At 38.9% G+C, this 16,760-nt stretch overlaps 1 protein-coding gene across 3 annotated transcripts in view; it reads left to right on the top strand.

Moving 5' to 3' along the window:
* LOC149198913 (SNARE-interacting protein KEULE-like) overlaps positions 1 to 16,760 on the top strand; it is a 377,844-nt gene that overhangs the window by 132,144 nt on the left and 228,940 nt on the right. Inside the window, exons 5-8 of one of the 3 annotated variants that reach the window (XM_089402211.1) lie at positions 9,644 to 9,694; positions 9,917 to 10,013; positions 10,188 to 10,220; positions 10,486 to 10,614. In XM_089402211.1, coding sequence (XP_089258337.1) covers positions 9,644 to 9,694; positions 9,917 to 10,013; positions 10,188 to 10,220; positions 10,486 to 10,614 — 310 coding nt within the window. The remainder of the gene's footprint in view (positions 1 to 9,643; positions 9,695 to 9,916; positions 10,014 to 10,187; positions 10,221 to 10,485; positions 10,615 to 16,760) is intronic. The other 2 variants (XM_089402213.1, XM_089402212.1) reach the window with 2 other exon arrangements.

Below are 16,760 nucleotides of genomic sequence, written 5' to 3'. Positions count from 1 at the left end.
CTGTGGGCAAAAGTATGCAACACAACAATCTATGTTCAGACCAAGACTCCTCATCGGGCGTTGGGCAAGATTACTCCAAAGAAAGTTTTCTCAGGGAAGACGCCTGAAGTTAGTCATTTCAAGATATTTGGGAGTTTAGCATATTGCCGCATACCCGAGGAAAAGAGGAAAAAGCTGGATCAAACTGTGGAAAGAGGATATCTAGTGGGATATAACGAGAACGCTAAGGCATACAGGATCTATCTTCCAGGGAGGAGGAAGGTAGTGGTTCGACGAGATGTAAAGTTCATGGAGGACAGGGTTTTCAGAAAATCTCGTGAGATGCCTTCCGAGGAGCAGTTAAAAGAAGAGCCGTTGGTTAAACCTCTTCAACCAACATAATTAAAGAATTCTTCCACGGATTAGGAAGATTTTCACAGGATGAGGAGGAACTAACAGAAGCACCCGCTGGCAGAGGAAGAACTAGCAGGGAACTTCGTCAAATTCTGCGAGATGCAGAGGACTTCATCGGTGCGCCAAGAAAAAATAAGAGGGAGCGAAAATAGCCAGATAGATATCAGGCATTAGTAGCTCAGGATGGGGAGCTTGCCAGTTTCCAGGAGGCAGCTCAACATCAGGTTTGGCTAGATGCGATGGTAGAGGAGTACAACTCCATATTGGTGAACGATGTCTGGGAGGTAGTGTCAAGGCCTCAAGACAGATCAGTGGTAGGTGCGAGATGGATCTACAAGATCAAATGCGCTGCAAACGACAGTGTTGAGAAATACAAGGCCAGGTTTGTGGCTAAGGGGTATGCTCAAAAGGAAGGAATTGACTATGAGGAGACCTTCGCCCTAGTAGCTAGGTATACATTTATTAGGACCGTGATATCTCTTGCAGCACAAATGGGGTGGGAGAGTCATGAGATGGATGTCAAAATGGCTTTTTTGAACGGGGTAATAGAAGAAGAGGTATACATTGAACAACCAAAGAGACACATGAGAAGAAGTCTCATTTATACAGATTGAAGTCTTGTATGGGCTGAAACAGGCACCTAGAGCATGGTATGGTCTAACCAATGGCTACTTGAAGAAGAGGATTTGTCAAGAGTGACACGGATCCGAATCTCTACTATGTGGTTGTAGAGAATGAGCCGCTAATCTTAGTATTGTATGTGGATGATCTCTTTCTGACAGGATCATCCAGGCTCATTGTGGATTGCAAGAAGAATCTAGCCACATAATTCGATGTGAAGGATTTGGGACGAATGCATTACTTCCTAGGGTTGGAAGTTTGGCAGTAGAAGGGAGAGATCTTCCTTGGGCAAGGGAGGTATGGTACAAAAATCTTGAAAAGATTTAGGATGGAGGACTATAGACCCATGGCTACCCCAATTATCACCAACTGGAAGAATATTGATGCATCAGAAGACAAGGATGTTGATCCCACCCTATACAGGCAGCTCGTAGGGTCCTTGATGTATCTGGTCAATACCAGGCCAGACATTTGCTACGCTGTCAACACCCTCTGTTAGTTCATGGTGGAACCGAAGAGGGCGCGCTGGGCAGCAACCAAACACGTTCTCAGGTATATACAGGGAACAGTCAATTATGGACTCTGGTACACCAGGGGTAAGGATATCAGATTGAGTGGGTTTACTAATGAAGATTGGGAAAGAAGTTCAGTGGATCGGAAAAGTACCTCTGGGTACTGTTTCAAGTTTCAACATTGGATCATGAATGACTTCCTGGTGCAGTAAGAAACAAAAGTCCGTGGCACTGAGCTCATCTGAGGCAGAATATATGGCAGCGAGCACAACTTTGTGTGAGGCCATATGGCTTAGAAAACTGCTTGCGAACCTATTCAGAAGAAAATGGAGGCGACCAGGATCATGTGTGATAATCAGAGTTGCATGAAGCTCTCTGAGAATCCAGTGTTTCATGATCTGTCAAAGCATATTGATATCCGGTGTCACATTGGCAGAGACTGTGTCCAACGAGGAGCTGTATAGTTGAGTTACACTCTACAGGAGAACAGGTGGCGGACATCCTCACCAAGGCCCTTGGAAGGACAAAGTTTGATTACTTCAGGGAAAAGATGGGGGTGATTAAGAACCCATTTAGGTAGCAGAAATGGGGGTGATAGCAGTGTGGATGCAGAGGGAGTTGCAGTGCAGATGTAGTGTTGGGAGAAAGGACCAGCAGCAACACGGATGCAGAGGGAGCTGCCCTACAAATGCAACGGTGGCAGTAGCATAGCCATGGGCAGCGGTACAAGATGCAACAGTGCAGAGGATGTTGGGCAGGGAGGCTTAGCATCAGCACAGGTACCGATGCTGGATGATTAGGGTGATACTCAGTGAGGAGTATTACTAGAGCACAACCCTTGCTAAGAGGGAGTGTTGATTTGGGGTAGCCTCAGATGTGCTTTGACCACGAAAATTGGTGGAGAGGCTAAAGCACATGAGATTTCCAAGACCTAGAAATGGTTTGGGCAGATTCTAAACAGTTTGGGAGATATTAAAATAATTAATATTTTTAATGGAGTTCCTAAGTCTAAACTTAGGAAAAATAAAATATTAATGGGTATTAATATAAAACTGTGTTAGAAGGGTCCAAAAGTCATGGATCAAGCCAAATCTAATCTTAGCCGTTGATTAGAGATTTAATCTCGGTCGTTGATGTAGCAACGAGAAAAGTATAAGAGGCTTGAAAGTCAGCTGGATGATACACCGAGGGAGACCAGTCAGTTCGATTTTTGGAGCGGGGTTAGTTGAGAAATTCAAACTAGTGGTCTGGAGAGTAGCAGGAGGCAGCAAGTACGAAACAGAGAGATAGGATCAGCAACAGAAGACTAGTGCAGAGGTAGGAGAGGCAACAGGAGACTGCGCAGTCACTAGAGGGTCTGCGTGGGTGACGCAGAGAGGCCTAGGGTTGACGCAGACAAGTAGGGGCTGATGTAGAGTGTCTGGGAGCTACGTAGAGGTCATCCAGGCTGGCGCTGGGACTCAGAGAAGTGTTGGAGAATTTTTCTCTTTTTTGGGTAAGCCAGTTTGGCACTCGGTTGTACTGAAGAATTACTGAATAATAAAATCCTCCCTTGCTGCACCGATTTTCCCACATTGGGTTTTTCCGGGGACTGTTGTCCAAAATATCTGTGTCGATGTGTTGATTCTTGTGCATGTGTTTGTTTCTGTATTATTGTGTGATATCTGCAACATAATTTATTTTAATGTTTATTGAAGGAATTTCATAAATAGCTTATTGGAAATAAGTAGGCAAAGTAAATAAGATGTTGCAGTGATAGAATTTTCACAGATTGTTACAACATAGAACATTGAAAAATTAACATCAAGGTGTTGAGGAAATTCTTCAATTTCATGGCTCCCAAGGGATTCATTAAGAGGGGCATCAGGCTCTTCTTGGATACTAGTGACACCATGATTATTTGATTGAGGTTCATTATTATGAAACATGTAGAATAGGCCCTTTCAGTGAGCCATGTTAAACCTTCATAATATTTAAATGTAGAGTTGCGAGGCGAATTTAAAATGCCTTGAGAAATGCTTGTTTCACCCTACAAGCATTGAATTTGAGGTTCAATGAAGAACAAGGCCTTTGTTCTTCCAATGGAGTCACCATAAAAGGATATATCTTGTCGTTATAGATGAAGCTAAATGTTGGTAGATTCGCTTCGTCCTCGACAACGACGCCAAGGATGTTGTTGCAGAATCTAGCATATGCCTAGAAAGGGGAAGCTTTGCTAAGTAAACACTAGACAAGGAGACAACAATGGGATAGTGGTTGACTATCTAGTATCACCACAACCGAAACTCCTTGCTCTTTATGGATTTTCACCGATGGGAGGAGTACCGCTATATGAGGAGGTCACCTAATGGATTTTCAAGAGTTAAGGTGTAAGGTGACTTTGTTAGACCTTCTACAAGGAAGGCACCATTTAGGTTCAAGGCTCCAGTAGGAGGCATTCTCTTTCTTGACAGAGGCCTACTTGATGAGGCACAAGACCTAGGGTTTGATTACTGAATTGAGTGTTGGTGTAACCAAAGGTCAAGGCTAGGATAAAAAGTTTCGAATAATGTATATTGGCAAGTCCAAGGCTCATGAAACCTTCAAAGACGCCCTTAAGTTGAAACAAACTAGACTAGGGTTCTCCCTTAGGGCAAACAACTAGGGCAAGAAAGTTACGGGAAAAATTGAGGTGGTTGCCCTTCAAAAAGATAGATTTTGTGTCAAATACAATCCCGTTGATGTTTAGGTTCTCTACTCCCACAAACTCACGTTGCCTAGGGATTTGCACCAAGCCCTAGTTAGCTTGCTTGGCCTTAAAGGGGGTTGAATTTAGAAAGAGAAATTATGGATTAAAAGAAAGCTTGATCACCAACCAAATGGACTAGTCCCTTGTCCCTTGGGAGTATGGAGTCTAGGATGAGGTAGATCAGGCAATAAGTTTCCAAGGAGGTCGAAATTTTGATGCCCTAGCAACAAGATTTCGAGCAATTACCTATGCAATGGAAAATAGAATTTTCATGGGAGAGCTACAAAGAGTTCACCAATAGGACATTCACGAACATGTTATGTATGAGTAATGCACACAATAAATAATCTAGATAACATTAAATATGTCTTCAACAAGTTAGGGCACAATTAGCATAAACCAGAATCAACATTATTCCAGACACTAGACATGAAGAAAATAGATTATCAACAATTAAGTACACTTACAAGATAACATGCAAATATTACATCCATTAAACCAAAGAATAGCTCCAAAGATAAGCAAAATCAACTCCAAAAATTGAAATGCATCTGCAACATCCAAATCTTCCACAAGAGAACAAGTTCAAATTCAAATTCAACTAACTAGGCCGAAAGTCCAACTATATTGTAAAAAAACTGTGTAAGAAACACCCTATGTCACAAGCCGACCTAATAGCCTATGAAGATCATAACAAATCTCCATATGTGAGGGCCAAATTGTTGACGTCATGCTAGCATGTGCCCTTCTAGGGTTGACGTTGAGGACTATGAGTGCCATCATGAGTGTAGAAACCCTCTAAAATCATTCTTTAAGGATTGGCCCCCAGATCTCTTACAATTTCCCTATGTGGACCCCAGTCTTGGCTTTGGGGCACAAAAGTGGCCTTATGGGTCTCCAAGTGGCTAAAATGCTTGTCTTTGCTATAACGTTGAGGGGCCTCAAGGTGTTGCTAGTGATCCCATGTCCCAATGTGTGAGACGATCCTCATATGGGCCTTGGATTGGCTACCATCCTATCTGTTTAGTGCTAAGCTGGCTAGGGGCATGCTGGTCTAGGTGCATTATCCCATAAAATCAACAATATGGGGCAAAGTGTTGGAATGTTGTTGGTGCTGGAGGTGCCCACAGATGTAAGTGATGCTCTACAACTGTTTGGAGTCCCATGGCTCTCAATGCCTCACGTGTGGGTGCCAATATGTTCCTCTAGAGTACCTAGACCCCAATTAAGTTGCCCAAACCTATAGATGGAACCACCTACCAATTACACACACTATCCAGTGTTGCAACTTTTACCATTAGGTTCATTTAATCATTGTTGCATGTAAGTGAACCAAGCTTGAAAGTAATGGGCAAATTAACACTTTATACAAGGCTTCCCTATGGTCAAAGGTACTAGCTATGATGGGCTCGTCATCTTGAGTGTATAATGTTAGGTGTGAGTTATATTCTTTCCACAACTAGTCGTACATGTAGGGGGGCGATAGCCCCCCGTGTTCGTTGCACTAGGCGCTGTAGCGGGGGGGGGGGGTTACAAGGGGGGCGCAGCCCCCTTGTTGGGGGGTTTTAGGGGGGCGGTAGCTCCCCTGCACGTGGTTCGAGGTAGCACCCCGGGAAATTTTTTTTGGACCCTATATTAGGTGGCCGGACCTACCTATGGTTTTGTGCATGGGTTTTGCATATGGTTTTGGGCATGATGGTTTTCTGTCCATGGTATTTTGTAGGTTCGGTCAGGGGAACTACGATTATGTTCTAATCCAAGGTTAATGGATTGGGGTTTATGAATGCTTCGACATGTATATATATATGGATTGTAACATTGAAAGGAACATAATGAAAAATCAATCTGGTAGTCCCGGTTTTGGGATCCAAAGGAAAATCCTTGTATATTTGTTTTGTGTTTCTTGCCATTATATATTTTATGTTTTTTAGGAATTCGTTTGCAAGTAATTTTTGTATAGGGTTAAAACCTACATATAGATGTGGGGAGGGAGCAATCGTGGATGCATGAGTTACCAACTCAGCCTTTGTTTTTCCACCCCTCTTGTGCGCCTTTTACTTTTTCTTGATTTTTCTTTGTATTATTTCTCATAGGTCAAGGGTTAGAGCTTGCTTTGTATGATGTATAGCAATGACTACCCCATTAAGGGTGTGGCAACGCATTGCCCACTAGGCGTTGGGACATGCAAGGGTTCCTTCTCATAATATGAAGAGCAACATGTGCTGAGGAACCGAGTGATGGCCATAATGAGTGAGGTATAGCTCATGCTAGGCTTTTGCTCATGGGATGTTGTGTATGTCCCGACCATTTTTTGCATTTTGATTCTTCTTTTGTTTTGATTGTGGCCATCATATGCTCTTTTTGTTTCTTTTCGCTGCATCAACCTCCCAAGGCATATTTCCGGGCCCTAATCATGTATGAGGATGTGTGAGTGCCGAATCCCAGTGAACCAATGGTCAATTGAACACGAAGAATGGAGGTGGAATGGGGCTTGTAATGTAATATGTAAATTGGTAAGTATGTAATAGGGAGAGATGGAGCTACGCAATATCAATCATCGCTTCCCAAGTAGTGCCCCTCCTATACCCATTGAACTATTAGGGGAGGTCCCATTGGACTAGGATTGAAAATTAACCCCCCATTTAAGGTGAGGGAACATGATCACAACCAAGACCCTTCTTTCTTTCAAGTTATCCCATAATCCATGTCAAATGCCCAAATACAAACATGCATAAGCAATCAATTGCAAGATGAATAAAGTACCTTTTGATCAAAAACCCACCTTCCAACATGTGCTCTTGCTAGGTGGGCGAGGAAGCATATGACTAATGCAATGGCGGAGATGTGAATGGCATGTCGTCATCGGCTACTAGTGGCTGTCAGGCGCTATTGGCTGGCCGACTAAAGAGATGATTGGAGAAGAAATTCTCCTATGCGGTCACCCACTTTTGGTGGGTAATGTATACCACAACTAAGTTCTTAACTTAATTTGCGGAAGCAAATTTCAAACGACCAATCTCAATCACAATGAGTCAAATAGATTCTACCCAATCAACTTTTCTTTATTCATATTCAAAGCTTACTTGGACTCCTAACTTAGGATAATGGCCCAACTGATAAAAATTACTGATACAAAAATGTCTTGGAACTGATCCAACAAATTAGGCCCTAGATTGGTTGTTTCTCCCCTTGGCTGATTTCAATCTCCAAGATGTCCTTTTGCACTTCCTCGAACCTGGCACTGTAGTCTATCACACTCCTCATTGAGATGCCTCTTTCATTGTCTTGTGTTGCTATATGGTGTGTCTTCTCCTCTCCTTAGCCTTGCTTTTTTAATTTTACATTGAGTTAAATCCCTAACCCTCATTTCCAAAGTGATTGACAACCGAGATTAAATCTCGCCTCACATTAGATCAAGGGCTGAGATTTAAACATAATTGTTGAAGTAGTTTACTTTACTTTTCCTAATTTTATTTTAGCTCAATTAGGCAACATAATAAGTATGTGCTTTTCCTAAGTTGGAAATTTAGGCTAAGTTACATTAGCAACTTGCTCACACTTGAGCTAGTGTTCTAAGTAGATCTTGGGCAACTTCTGCACGCCTAGACACTTAGGCTCGAGCTACAAACATCAACAAGAATTTCAATATGGTTAGGAGCCAAAATTGAAGAGATAATTAAAGTTATAATCCAAGAAGATCCATTTGAGACCTCTGTCAACAAACAATCCTAGAAACAATCAACCTAGGATGGATTGGTCTTTCTGCCATGCAATAATATTGTTTAAAATTCTGAATATCTCTGTCTCGTTTCTAATTCTTTGAGGAGGGGTGACATGTAATGAACGTAATTACGCTTATATTTAGTCTATGGGTATGCCCCTTAAGTGTGGTTGTATCTCTTAGGCACTAATACAAGCAGTCTTGTTGTATTTCCGTTTTCCTGACATTTATGGGCTCACGTTCCAGTTTTTTGTGATGGCTATGGTAATCAACCTTTTGGTTAGATTTAGTGTAAGGGGATGCCCTTAGCGTGGTTGTATTTCCACTCTCCTGACATTTATGGGCTCATACTCCAGTTTTCTGTGATGGCCCTTGTAATGAACCATTTGGTTGATTACAGGTCGTCTCTTCTGGGCATTCTGGTTTGACTCTTCTGCAAAATATGTCTAATTTTTTTTTGTGTTTTGGTCTGCTCTGTTTCCTTGCATTCTGGGTTTTTTATTCTGCGAGCGCATGCATCTGCCATGTACACTTGTCATGTCTGATGTTACTGTTTTAATGGCTTAACAGATATGAAAACATCTTGTCTGTATCGTCTCTATCTGCAAATGATACATGCACTGTGTGGAAGTAATTCTGTAAAAAATGTTTTGTGTGCTGCTGACATCATTTAATTTTAAACTGATCTTAACTGCCACTGGACATAATTTTTTGTATACTCCACAGGTCTAAATTTTTTATTGGCATCTTCCTTTGTCACGTCTTCCAAGTTTGATGGCTCGCTAGTTGAAGATAATGTAGAGATGGGGTTGATGGCTCCCCAGGGATCAATATTAGTATTTACCTTTACAAAAAAGGATTTAGTTCAAAATTCGTATTAGAATATGGATTCTGATGTAGATTGCACAGGTTGCTAGTTATGGATTAATCCTTCAAACCACAGCTGTCTAATATGCTGCAACATGTCTTATCTCTCTAAACTAGGATCAAGACTTGTTTGAGATTTTATTTTAAGTTTAAACAAAACATGTTTCATGTCACCTAAATGCAGGTCTAAACTATGGGAAATTGACACAGCTGATTCAGAATATGTGATACTCAATAAAATCTTGATTGGATTTGGTGTATCACGTTGTTTATATTTTCAAATTGCAACTGCGAAACACACATTGTACATTGCACATTTCAATTCTGACTCGTAGATTCTTTCCGCAGTTTCAGAATCTCAGTCTTAGGACATATTTTTTTAGTATCAAACCAATCATTGGTCGAAAATATATTGATTATGATGCTTGTATTTTTTTATTTGGTCACCTATATATATGTGTGTGTGAACATGAAAGATGATTTTACTTAATCATATTAAAACTTGAAATGTTTTTTATAACTGGTTTATCATGCTATAGTGTTTGGAATTGGTATAGGAATATTTGGAATCTCGTTTTCTGCAGTGTGATTATGTTCATGTCTGATATGTAAGGAAAGTATGTGTGTGTGTGTGTTATTTTTTTTTTCTTTCCCTATAGATGTGAGTGAACAGGGAAGATGATTTGTACTTTATCATATTAAAACTTAAAATGTTTTTCATAAGTGGTTTATTGTGCCATAATTTTGGAAATGGTACAAAAATATTTCGGATCTCTTTAACTTTATTATTGTTTTCTGCAGTGTGATCACGTTCATGTCTGATATGTCAGGAAATTCTCCTTTATACAAAAAGTACGTAGATGTCTTTGATCCTTTTTCTTTGTTAAAGGGTTTTTATTTTTTTATTTTTTTTCTCATTTCTCTAACTACAATTCCAATCAGAAATTGAGGTCATATAGATGTTGTTACCATTGTTCCACAATAACGGAGTTTTCTGGTTTCTTTGTGAAGTAATGAGCTCTATTATCTTCTTTGGCCCATCTCTTCAACTTCCTGACAGGAAAGTTTTCTCAGGGCCTATGTTTTCTTCAGTTCGCCTATCCCTAAAGATCTGGTTGGCCATATTAAAAGGGATATAAGTATTCTATCACGAATAGCTGCTTTAAGAGAGGTATTTTTATTTAGCATTACTTATCCCTTTTTGGGAGTATCTTCTATTTCATATTTTATATTTTTGTGCTGTGATATTCACAAGATATTCAATACCAGTAGGCATTCTTTACATCATAGCCAAGTTTGACGTTACATCAGTAACTAAAACATTTCTTGGTAAAATTATGGGCAGATGAACTTGGAGTACTTTTGTATTGATTCACAGGTATTGAGTTATATTTCAAAATTTCACTCTTTTGTAGAACATATCAGGTGCATTATAGTTATAGTCATGCTTAAGTGGCTTATAGTTATATAATGGACTTCAGAGTTTAGATACTCTGGCATTTGGTAATTTTTTTCTTTTTCTTTTTGTGTTTATACTATTTGAATACTTACACACTTCTTGAATCATAACTTTCCAAGTTGTAAGGTTTTCAAACATTTTGTCAACTCAGTATCAAGATTCATCTTTGTAATATACACCACAGGGATTTTCTACAGATCATGAGATGGCATTGGAACAACTTTTTGGAGAGCACAATGAGAATAGTCGAGATTATGAAGTTTGTCTTAATACTATGGCTTCTCGACTTGCGACAGTTTTTGCATCTCAAAAGGTTTTCTCTTTCACTACTATCTTAAAATTTCACACTCCAATCTGTTGAAACTTTTTCCTGTCAGAGCATTTGAAATTATTGCATGGATATTCATGCCACTAATTTGTTGGACTTGAGTAGAATTTTGGACTGTATATACTGTGTTTTAATGTTTATTTTGGTTGTTACAAACAAACACGTTCGATAACTATAAAAACATCCAATCCAATTAGGAGAGGGAAAGGAAATCCATATAGGCTAGAATAAATGCTTGTAATGATGAATATTATGATTTACAAGACCTCTTGTGATGCTATAGATATCTTTATTGGTCAGAAGGGTGAAAGGTTATGATCTTTGGTGTTTAATTATTATGCAAGGTATATAATATATTTATGTACAACATAGTCACCTGGTTCGTGTTTGTGTTCGAATTTGACACCTAAGAAATTAAAAAAAAATCAGTACTTCAAAAAATTTGAGTTTATATATATATATCTAATCATTTTTTTAGATTATAAAGTTATATATAATTATAGGTTATATAATATATGCTATAAATATAAATATGTTATGTAAAAATTGAACCTTAATATATTCATTATATATATTTTTATTTTTATATTTACCTTTTTTATATGTTATTATATTTTAATTTTTGTATTTATTAAACCTTTCATATATATATATATATATATATATTTTTTTTTTTTTTTAAATTTTTACATAACATATTTACATACATATTTATATTTATAACATATATTATATAAATTATTATATAATCTATAATTATATATAACTTTATAATCTAAAAAAATGATTATATAATTTTATAATTAAAAAATGATAAATTTCATTTGTTAAAGATATGTTTACTTATGGATATAAGTTCTATTCTATTGTAAATACTAGATATTTGCAAAAAATTCCCTAAGATGTAGGAATATGAACAGTTCAATCACTGGCTGGTCTTTACACGGGAGTGAGATTGGGGATGACAAGAAACAAATAAAAGGTGACCAAGCAACTGCAGAACCATGCTTATTGGATCCATTCTTCATCGCTTTTCTGAGAATTGACCTCTAAATTAGAAAACCCAGTGAAACACCAGAATTTTGTTATAATTAAAAAAAAAAACTGACAAGCTTTAAACTTAAAGATTTAAAGACATGTTTTCCGAGATTGGGATGACAAGAAACAAATAAAAGGTGACCAAGCAACTGCAGAAGCATGCTTATTGGATCCATTCTTCATCGCCTTTCTCAGAATGACCTCTAAATTAGAAAACCCAGTGAAACACCAGAATTTTGTTATAATTAAAAAAACTGACAAGCTTTAAATATTTAAAGACATGTTTTCCGAGATTAACTGGGATATACATTTATCAGAATTTAATTGACATACAATTTACCAGAATTTGGGAATTTACTGGAGAGCTTTTGTAATACATGTAATATACACTGTATAGTAATATGTGTTTAAGGTCCCTGACTCCCTGCCAACATGTTGAAAGAGCAGTAGGTGTTTCGTGTCCTGGATTCCTTGCGAACAAGTGGATTGTTGAAAACTCCTGTGTCGATTTCATACAAAAGTTTGGCAAATTTAATGTGGTATTTTAAGATTCACCTGAATTTGAACTCCATTCTTGAAATTCGATGAACATGGTGATTTTGTTGTAGATCACATGTCTGCTGTCTTCAAGGATGCTTTGTCCTCAAAGCATAGTTAGGAGAAGTGTATGTCTTTTCTTCAGCTTGAAGTTTCTGCTGGAAATACTGAGAGGTGGGGTGAATCATTATTTATTATTACAATTAGTATTTATTAATTTTCAAAGCATTTACAACTAAGTTACCAGGATTCAGATCCGGATATGGATACTGATCCGGATTCGGATACGGATACACCAACTTTTTGAAAAGCCAGGATCCGGATATGACAAGGAAATGGCAAATATAAAATATTTTATAACTATTAAATTTAAATTTATATAAAAATAAAAAATAAAAAATAGAAACACATTTTTTTAAATATATAAATTTTAGTACTTATCAAAATAATTATTACAAGAATAATATCAAAATTAATGTATCATTTATAAATATAATTTAATTATATAAAAATATTTAAATTTTAAATATATATATTTTTATATAGTTTTTTTAAAAAATTATTAATTTAATCAAAATTAATGTATCATTTATAAATATAATTTAATTATATAAAATAATTAAATTTTAAGTATATATATTTTTAAATTTTTTATTAATTTAATAATATTAAAATTAATACATCGTTTATAAATATTTAAACTTGAATTTATAGTTATTATATTTATATTAAATGGTTATGAAACTTCATTTATAAAAGTTACTTTTTTACACTTCAAAAAAACTTTAAAATTTAATTAAAATATCTAAATAAATGTTTGGTGGCTTACCATATATGCATTAAAGCTTATAATAAGGAAAAACTTAAAAGTAACTAGCGGCAAACTAGAATAATCTATTATTCGCACCTTTGATTTTTTTCATTTTTGTTGACGCTCAATTTTCTAGTTTCACTAATACTCGTTAATAATTCATTTCTTAACCATAATCCATTTCTTAACCCGATAATGGCTTATTATTCCCTTTTCTGATTTTTTTTCATTTTAGTTGACGTTGAATTATCTAGTTTCGCTTACACAAGTTGAAATTCATTTATTGACACATATTAGTGGGTTATCCATTAACTTGTCCGCATATTTTTTTTGATGTTTGCGATGACGTCTGCTTTAGAATTTTGCGTTGACGTTTGCTTTAGAATTTTGCGCTAACGTCTGACAAATTAACCCACCCACCGATGTTGGGGCCAGATCTCCTCAGATCCGGATCCGAGTCCGTCTGTGATCCAGGGATCCGCGGATCTAGCCCTTTGCCTTGGCGGATCCGGTAACAAAGAAAAATTCAACACATCAAAAGAACAATGTACAAGAAATTTTTAAATGGAAACCCTTCTGGGAGAAAAACCACCAAACGTTTTTCTAATGTAGTTTATGAGTACAATGCTTCAGCTTTAACTGAAATGGAAGCCCTATGAAAAGTCGGTTACCTGATTCCTACTGCAACAACTGATGCTAATTCTTCTAATTATTTATTTGATTAAACAATTTACTTGCTGTGTGCTACGACAAATATCGAATTAAATACACTACAACCTACACAAATATACAGATCAAGTATTGAAAATAATTGAGATAATCATGCAAAAGACACTTATTTTTAGACTAAACGTCCCTGGAAAAACCCAATGCGGGAAAACGGGTGCAACAACTCTGAGGGTTTTCTATTTATTAAGCAGAAGTTCTGAATACAAATGCTGGTTGCCCTCCCGGCAAACCAGGGACAGAAATATACTGGCGAAAAATATGAGTGAGTTTTACCTCACTTCACCCTGCAGATTCCGACTGATCCGACAGCAAAACTGGCTAGCCCCAGCTACAACTGTGCTGCACCTTCGCAGTAACTGCGTGGAGCTCTCTGAGGCTCTCTGTCAGCTCTTTTGCCCACTACGTCAACTTTCTCGGCTGTTTTGGCAGTTCCCGATACTCTGCGTGGAAGGCAACTCTCCCCCTCTGTGCTGGCCCTTTTGGCCCTGTGTCACAGCTGTATGGGCCCAAACTGGCCCAACGTCAACTCTCCTAGCTCCTGCGTTGCCTCCACATGCTTCTCTTCACCTCTCTGTTTGTATTCCCGAACTATCATTGCCCCTTAGCTACAAGATCTCCCCAATTGATTTCCCTCCTGAGAACTTCTCACCTCAGAAAATCAATTTCCTCAATCTCTCTATGTGTCTTCTCCAACTGACCCCAAGCCTCCATTTATACTTTTCCTGTTGAGAGATCAATGACCGAGATTAAGTCTCTAATCAATGGCTAAGATTAAATTAGACTTGATCCTCGTCTCTTAGAAGCTTCTCACCCATATTTTCATTAATACCTATTAATAATTTAATTTTCCCAAGTTTAGACTTAGGAACCCCATTAAAAATATTAATTATTTTAATAAAATACAATCTAGGTGGAATTTCACCAAACAATTTCTGGGTCTTGGAGATTTCATGTGTTCTAGCCCCTCCACAAAATTTCGGAGCTAGAGCACATCTGATGCTACCCAAAAATCAACACCCCTTCTTAGCGAGGAATGTTCTCTAGCAATACTTCCTAGCAGAAGTATCACACTGATCCACGACATTGGTCCTCTGCGCTACTGATGCTCGGCTAGCTGCCCTTCATCCACTGCGTTGCTGCAATTTGTACTGCTGCCCATGACACTGCCACTGTAATTGCTGCGTCTGTACTACAATTCCCTCTCAATATGCTGCATCAGGCTGCCCATAGCACTGCCACTACTAACTATTACACTGCAGCTCAGTTGCTGAGAAGTAAGCAACTGAAAAGCCACCCAAAAATTGACATGTTGGTCAGTCTGGATACCTTGTGATGCTGAAGCTACCTCTACGACTAATCTGTGCTGACCCTCGGATGCTACTGTGCTGCTGTTGTCTCTCTGCCTCCCACACTGCTGCAACACTCCACTGCGCTGCTTCAAAGTTTGGCACTCCAGCTCTACCACTGTTGCTCCATCATCCCTCATACCAACTGACTCCCATCATTTTGCTTCTGTCATTAAGGGCTCCTGTAGCCGTATGTGATCCAAGAGTTTGGGCACATCAAGGATCTTGCCCCTTACTGTAGTCCTCCTCCATATTGCCCACCTCTTTTCTAGAGGTGCATGAGCACTCATGGCGCAATCGTCATCATCGTCCTCTCTGTCAACTTTCACTGGAGCAACCTTTGAGTCAGACTTCTCTTCTTTACCCTTCTTCTGAGGGCACTGAGTGGCAAAATGATCTAGTTCTCCACATCTGAATCATCTGACTTTGGATATATCTTTCTTCTTCCGTTTCTGCTGCCTTTGCTGTCATGCTAATGCGAGAGCTACATCCTCCTCTTCCTCCTTCTTGACTCTGATCCCTTTGCTGCTGCTTCCCGCCTTGGTCAACCGTCTGATCTCTTCCTGTCGAAGAGCTGCCCACATCTCCTCCCAATTGGGAAGAGAAGCCCTGCCCAAGATGCTTTGGACAAAGGTTTCCCAGTCTTCAGTGACTGCATTTAGGGCAGTCCTGACCATGAATTCAAGATCTGGTGTAGCCCCTACGGAAGTTAGCTGGTCATGGATCCTTTGCAACCTGAGAAGGAAGGGATCGATTTCTTCTCCCTTTTGCATCTGAAACTGTCTTAGCTAACTCTCAAGCAACATCTTCCGCTGAACGAAAGTTCCCTCGTACAATGTGGTCAAGGCCTCCCACATTTCTCTTGCTATGTCCTTCTCAACAATATGTGGGATCACATGATCCTTGACCCCATCCAAGATAATGCACTTTGCATTAGCCTGAGCCTCCTCGTACTTCTTGAGAGGATTAGCATCGACTGGACCAACAACCGTCCTCAAGGCATAATCCTTGATGCAATTTTTATCCAAAACTGCCAGGATCCTGGCCTTCTAGATGACAAATTTGGATGCTCCATCCCACTTGTCCTGATCCCTCAGTCCATTAACGACCATCTTTGCTCAAAAGAATGTCAAACTGGTTCTCTTCTTCCTCTTTTGCTGCTGCCCCAACAAAACTTGGATCTGGATTTCTTTAGCGCTAGAAATCCTCTAAGGAACGAGCTCCCTCTGAATTTTGATTTCCTTCACGAAAATCCTTCTGCCAACCACTGTCGAGGCACCCCTCTCTAATCTCTCTTTGCTGCTGCTCAACACTGTATCTAGATTTCTCGACAAGAAATCTTATGAGGAACTGGTTCCCTCTACTTTTCTTCTGCTCCACTAGGCACTGTTTTGCACCAACATAATCAACATCCCACCAACAACTCTAGATGAAATCTGCGTTGCTCCTCTAGCCACGGAAACTGGAAAATGAGACTCAACAATCTTCACGTTGGCCCCAACAACCACTGCGCTATCCTCTGCAACCACAATGTCACCCAAACAGGCTGATGCAGGCTCTGTGTGAGCCTCCCTTGGTGACTGCGTCACCCCTCCTCTATTCTCTCGGCCAGAAACTGCGTTGTCACTCGGGACAACTGCTTTCACACACAATTTATTTTGTCCTTTCGC

Source organism: Pinus tabuliformis, chromosome 2_1 (assembly GCF_031772625.1).
Source record: "Pinus tabuliformis cultivar Carrire ecotype Pingquan chromosome 2_1, CPIR1, whole genome shotgun sequence".
NCBI classification, from domain to species: Eukaryota; Viridiplantae; Streptophyta; class Pinopsida; order Pinales; family Pinaceae; genus Pinus; species Pinus tabuliformis.
Note: the sequence above shows the minus strand (reverse complement) of the source record. Positions and strands in the feature narration are given on the sequence as shown.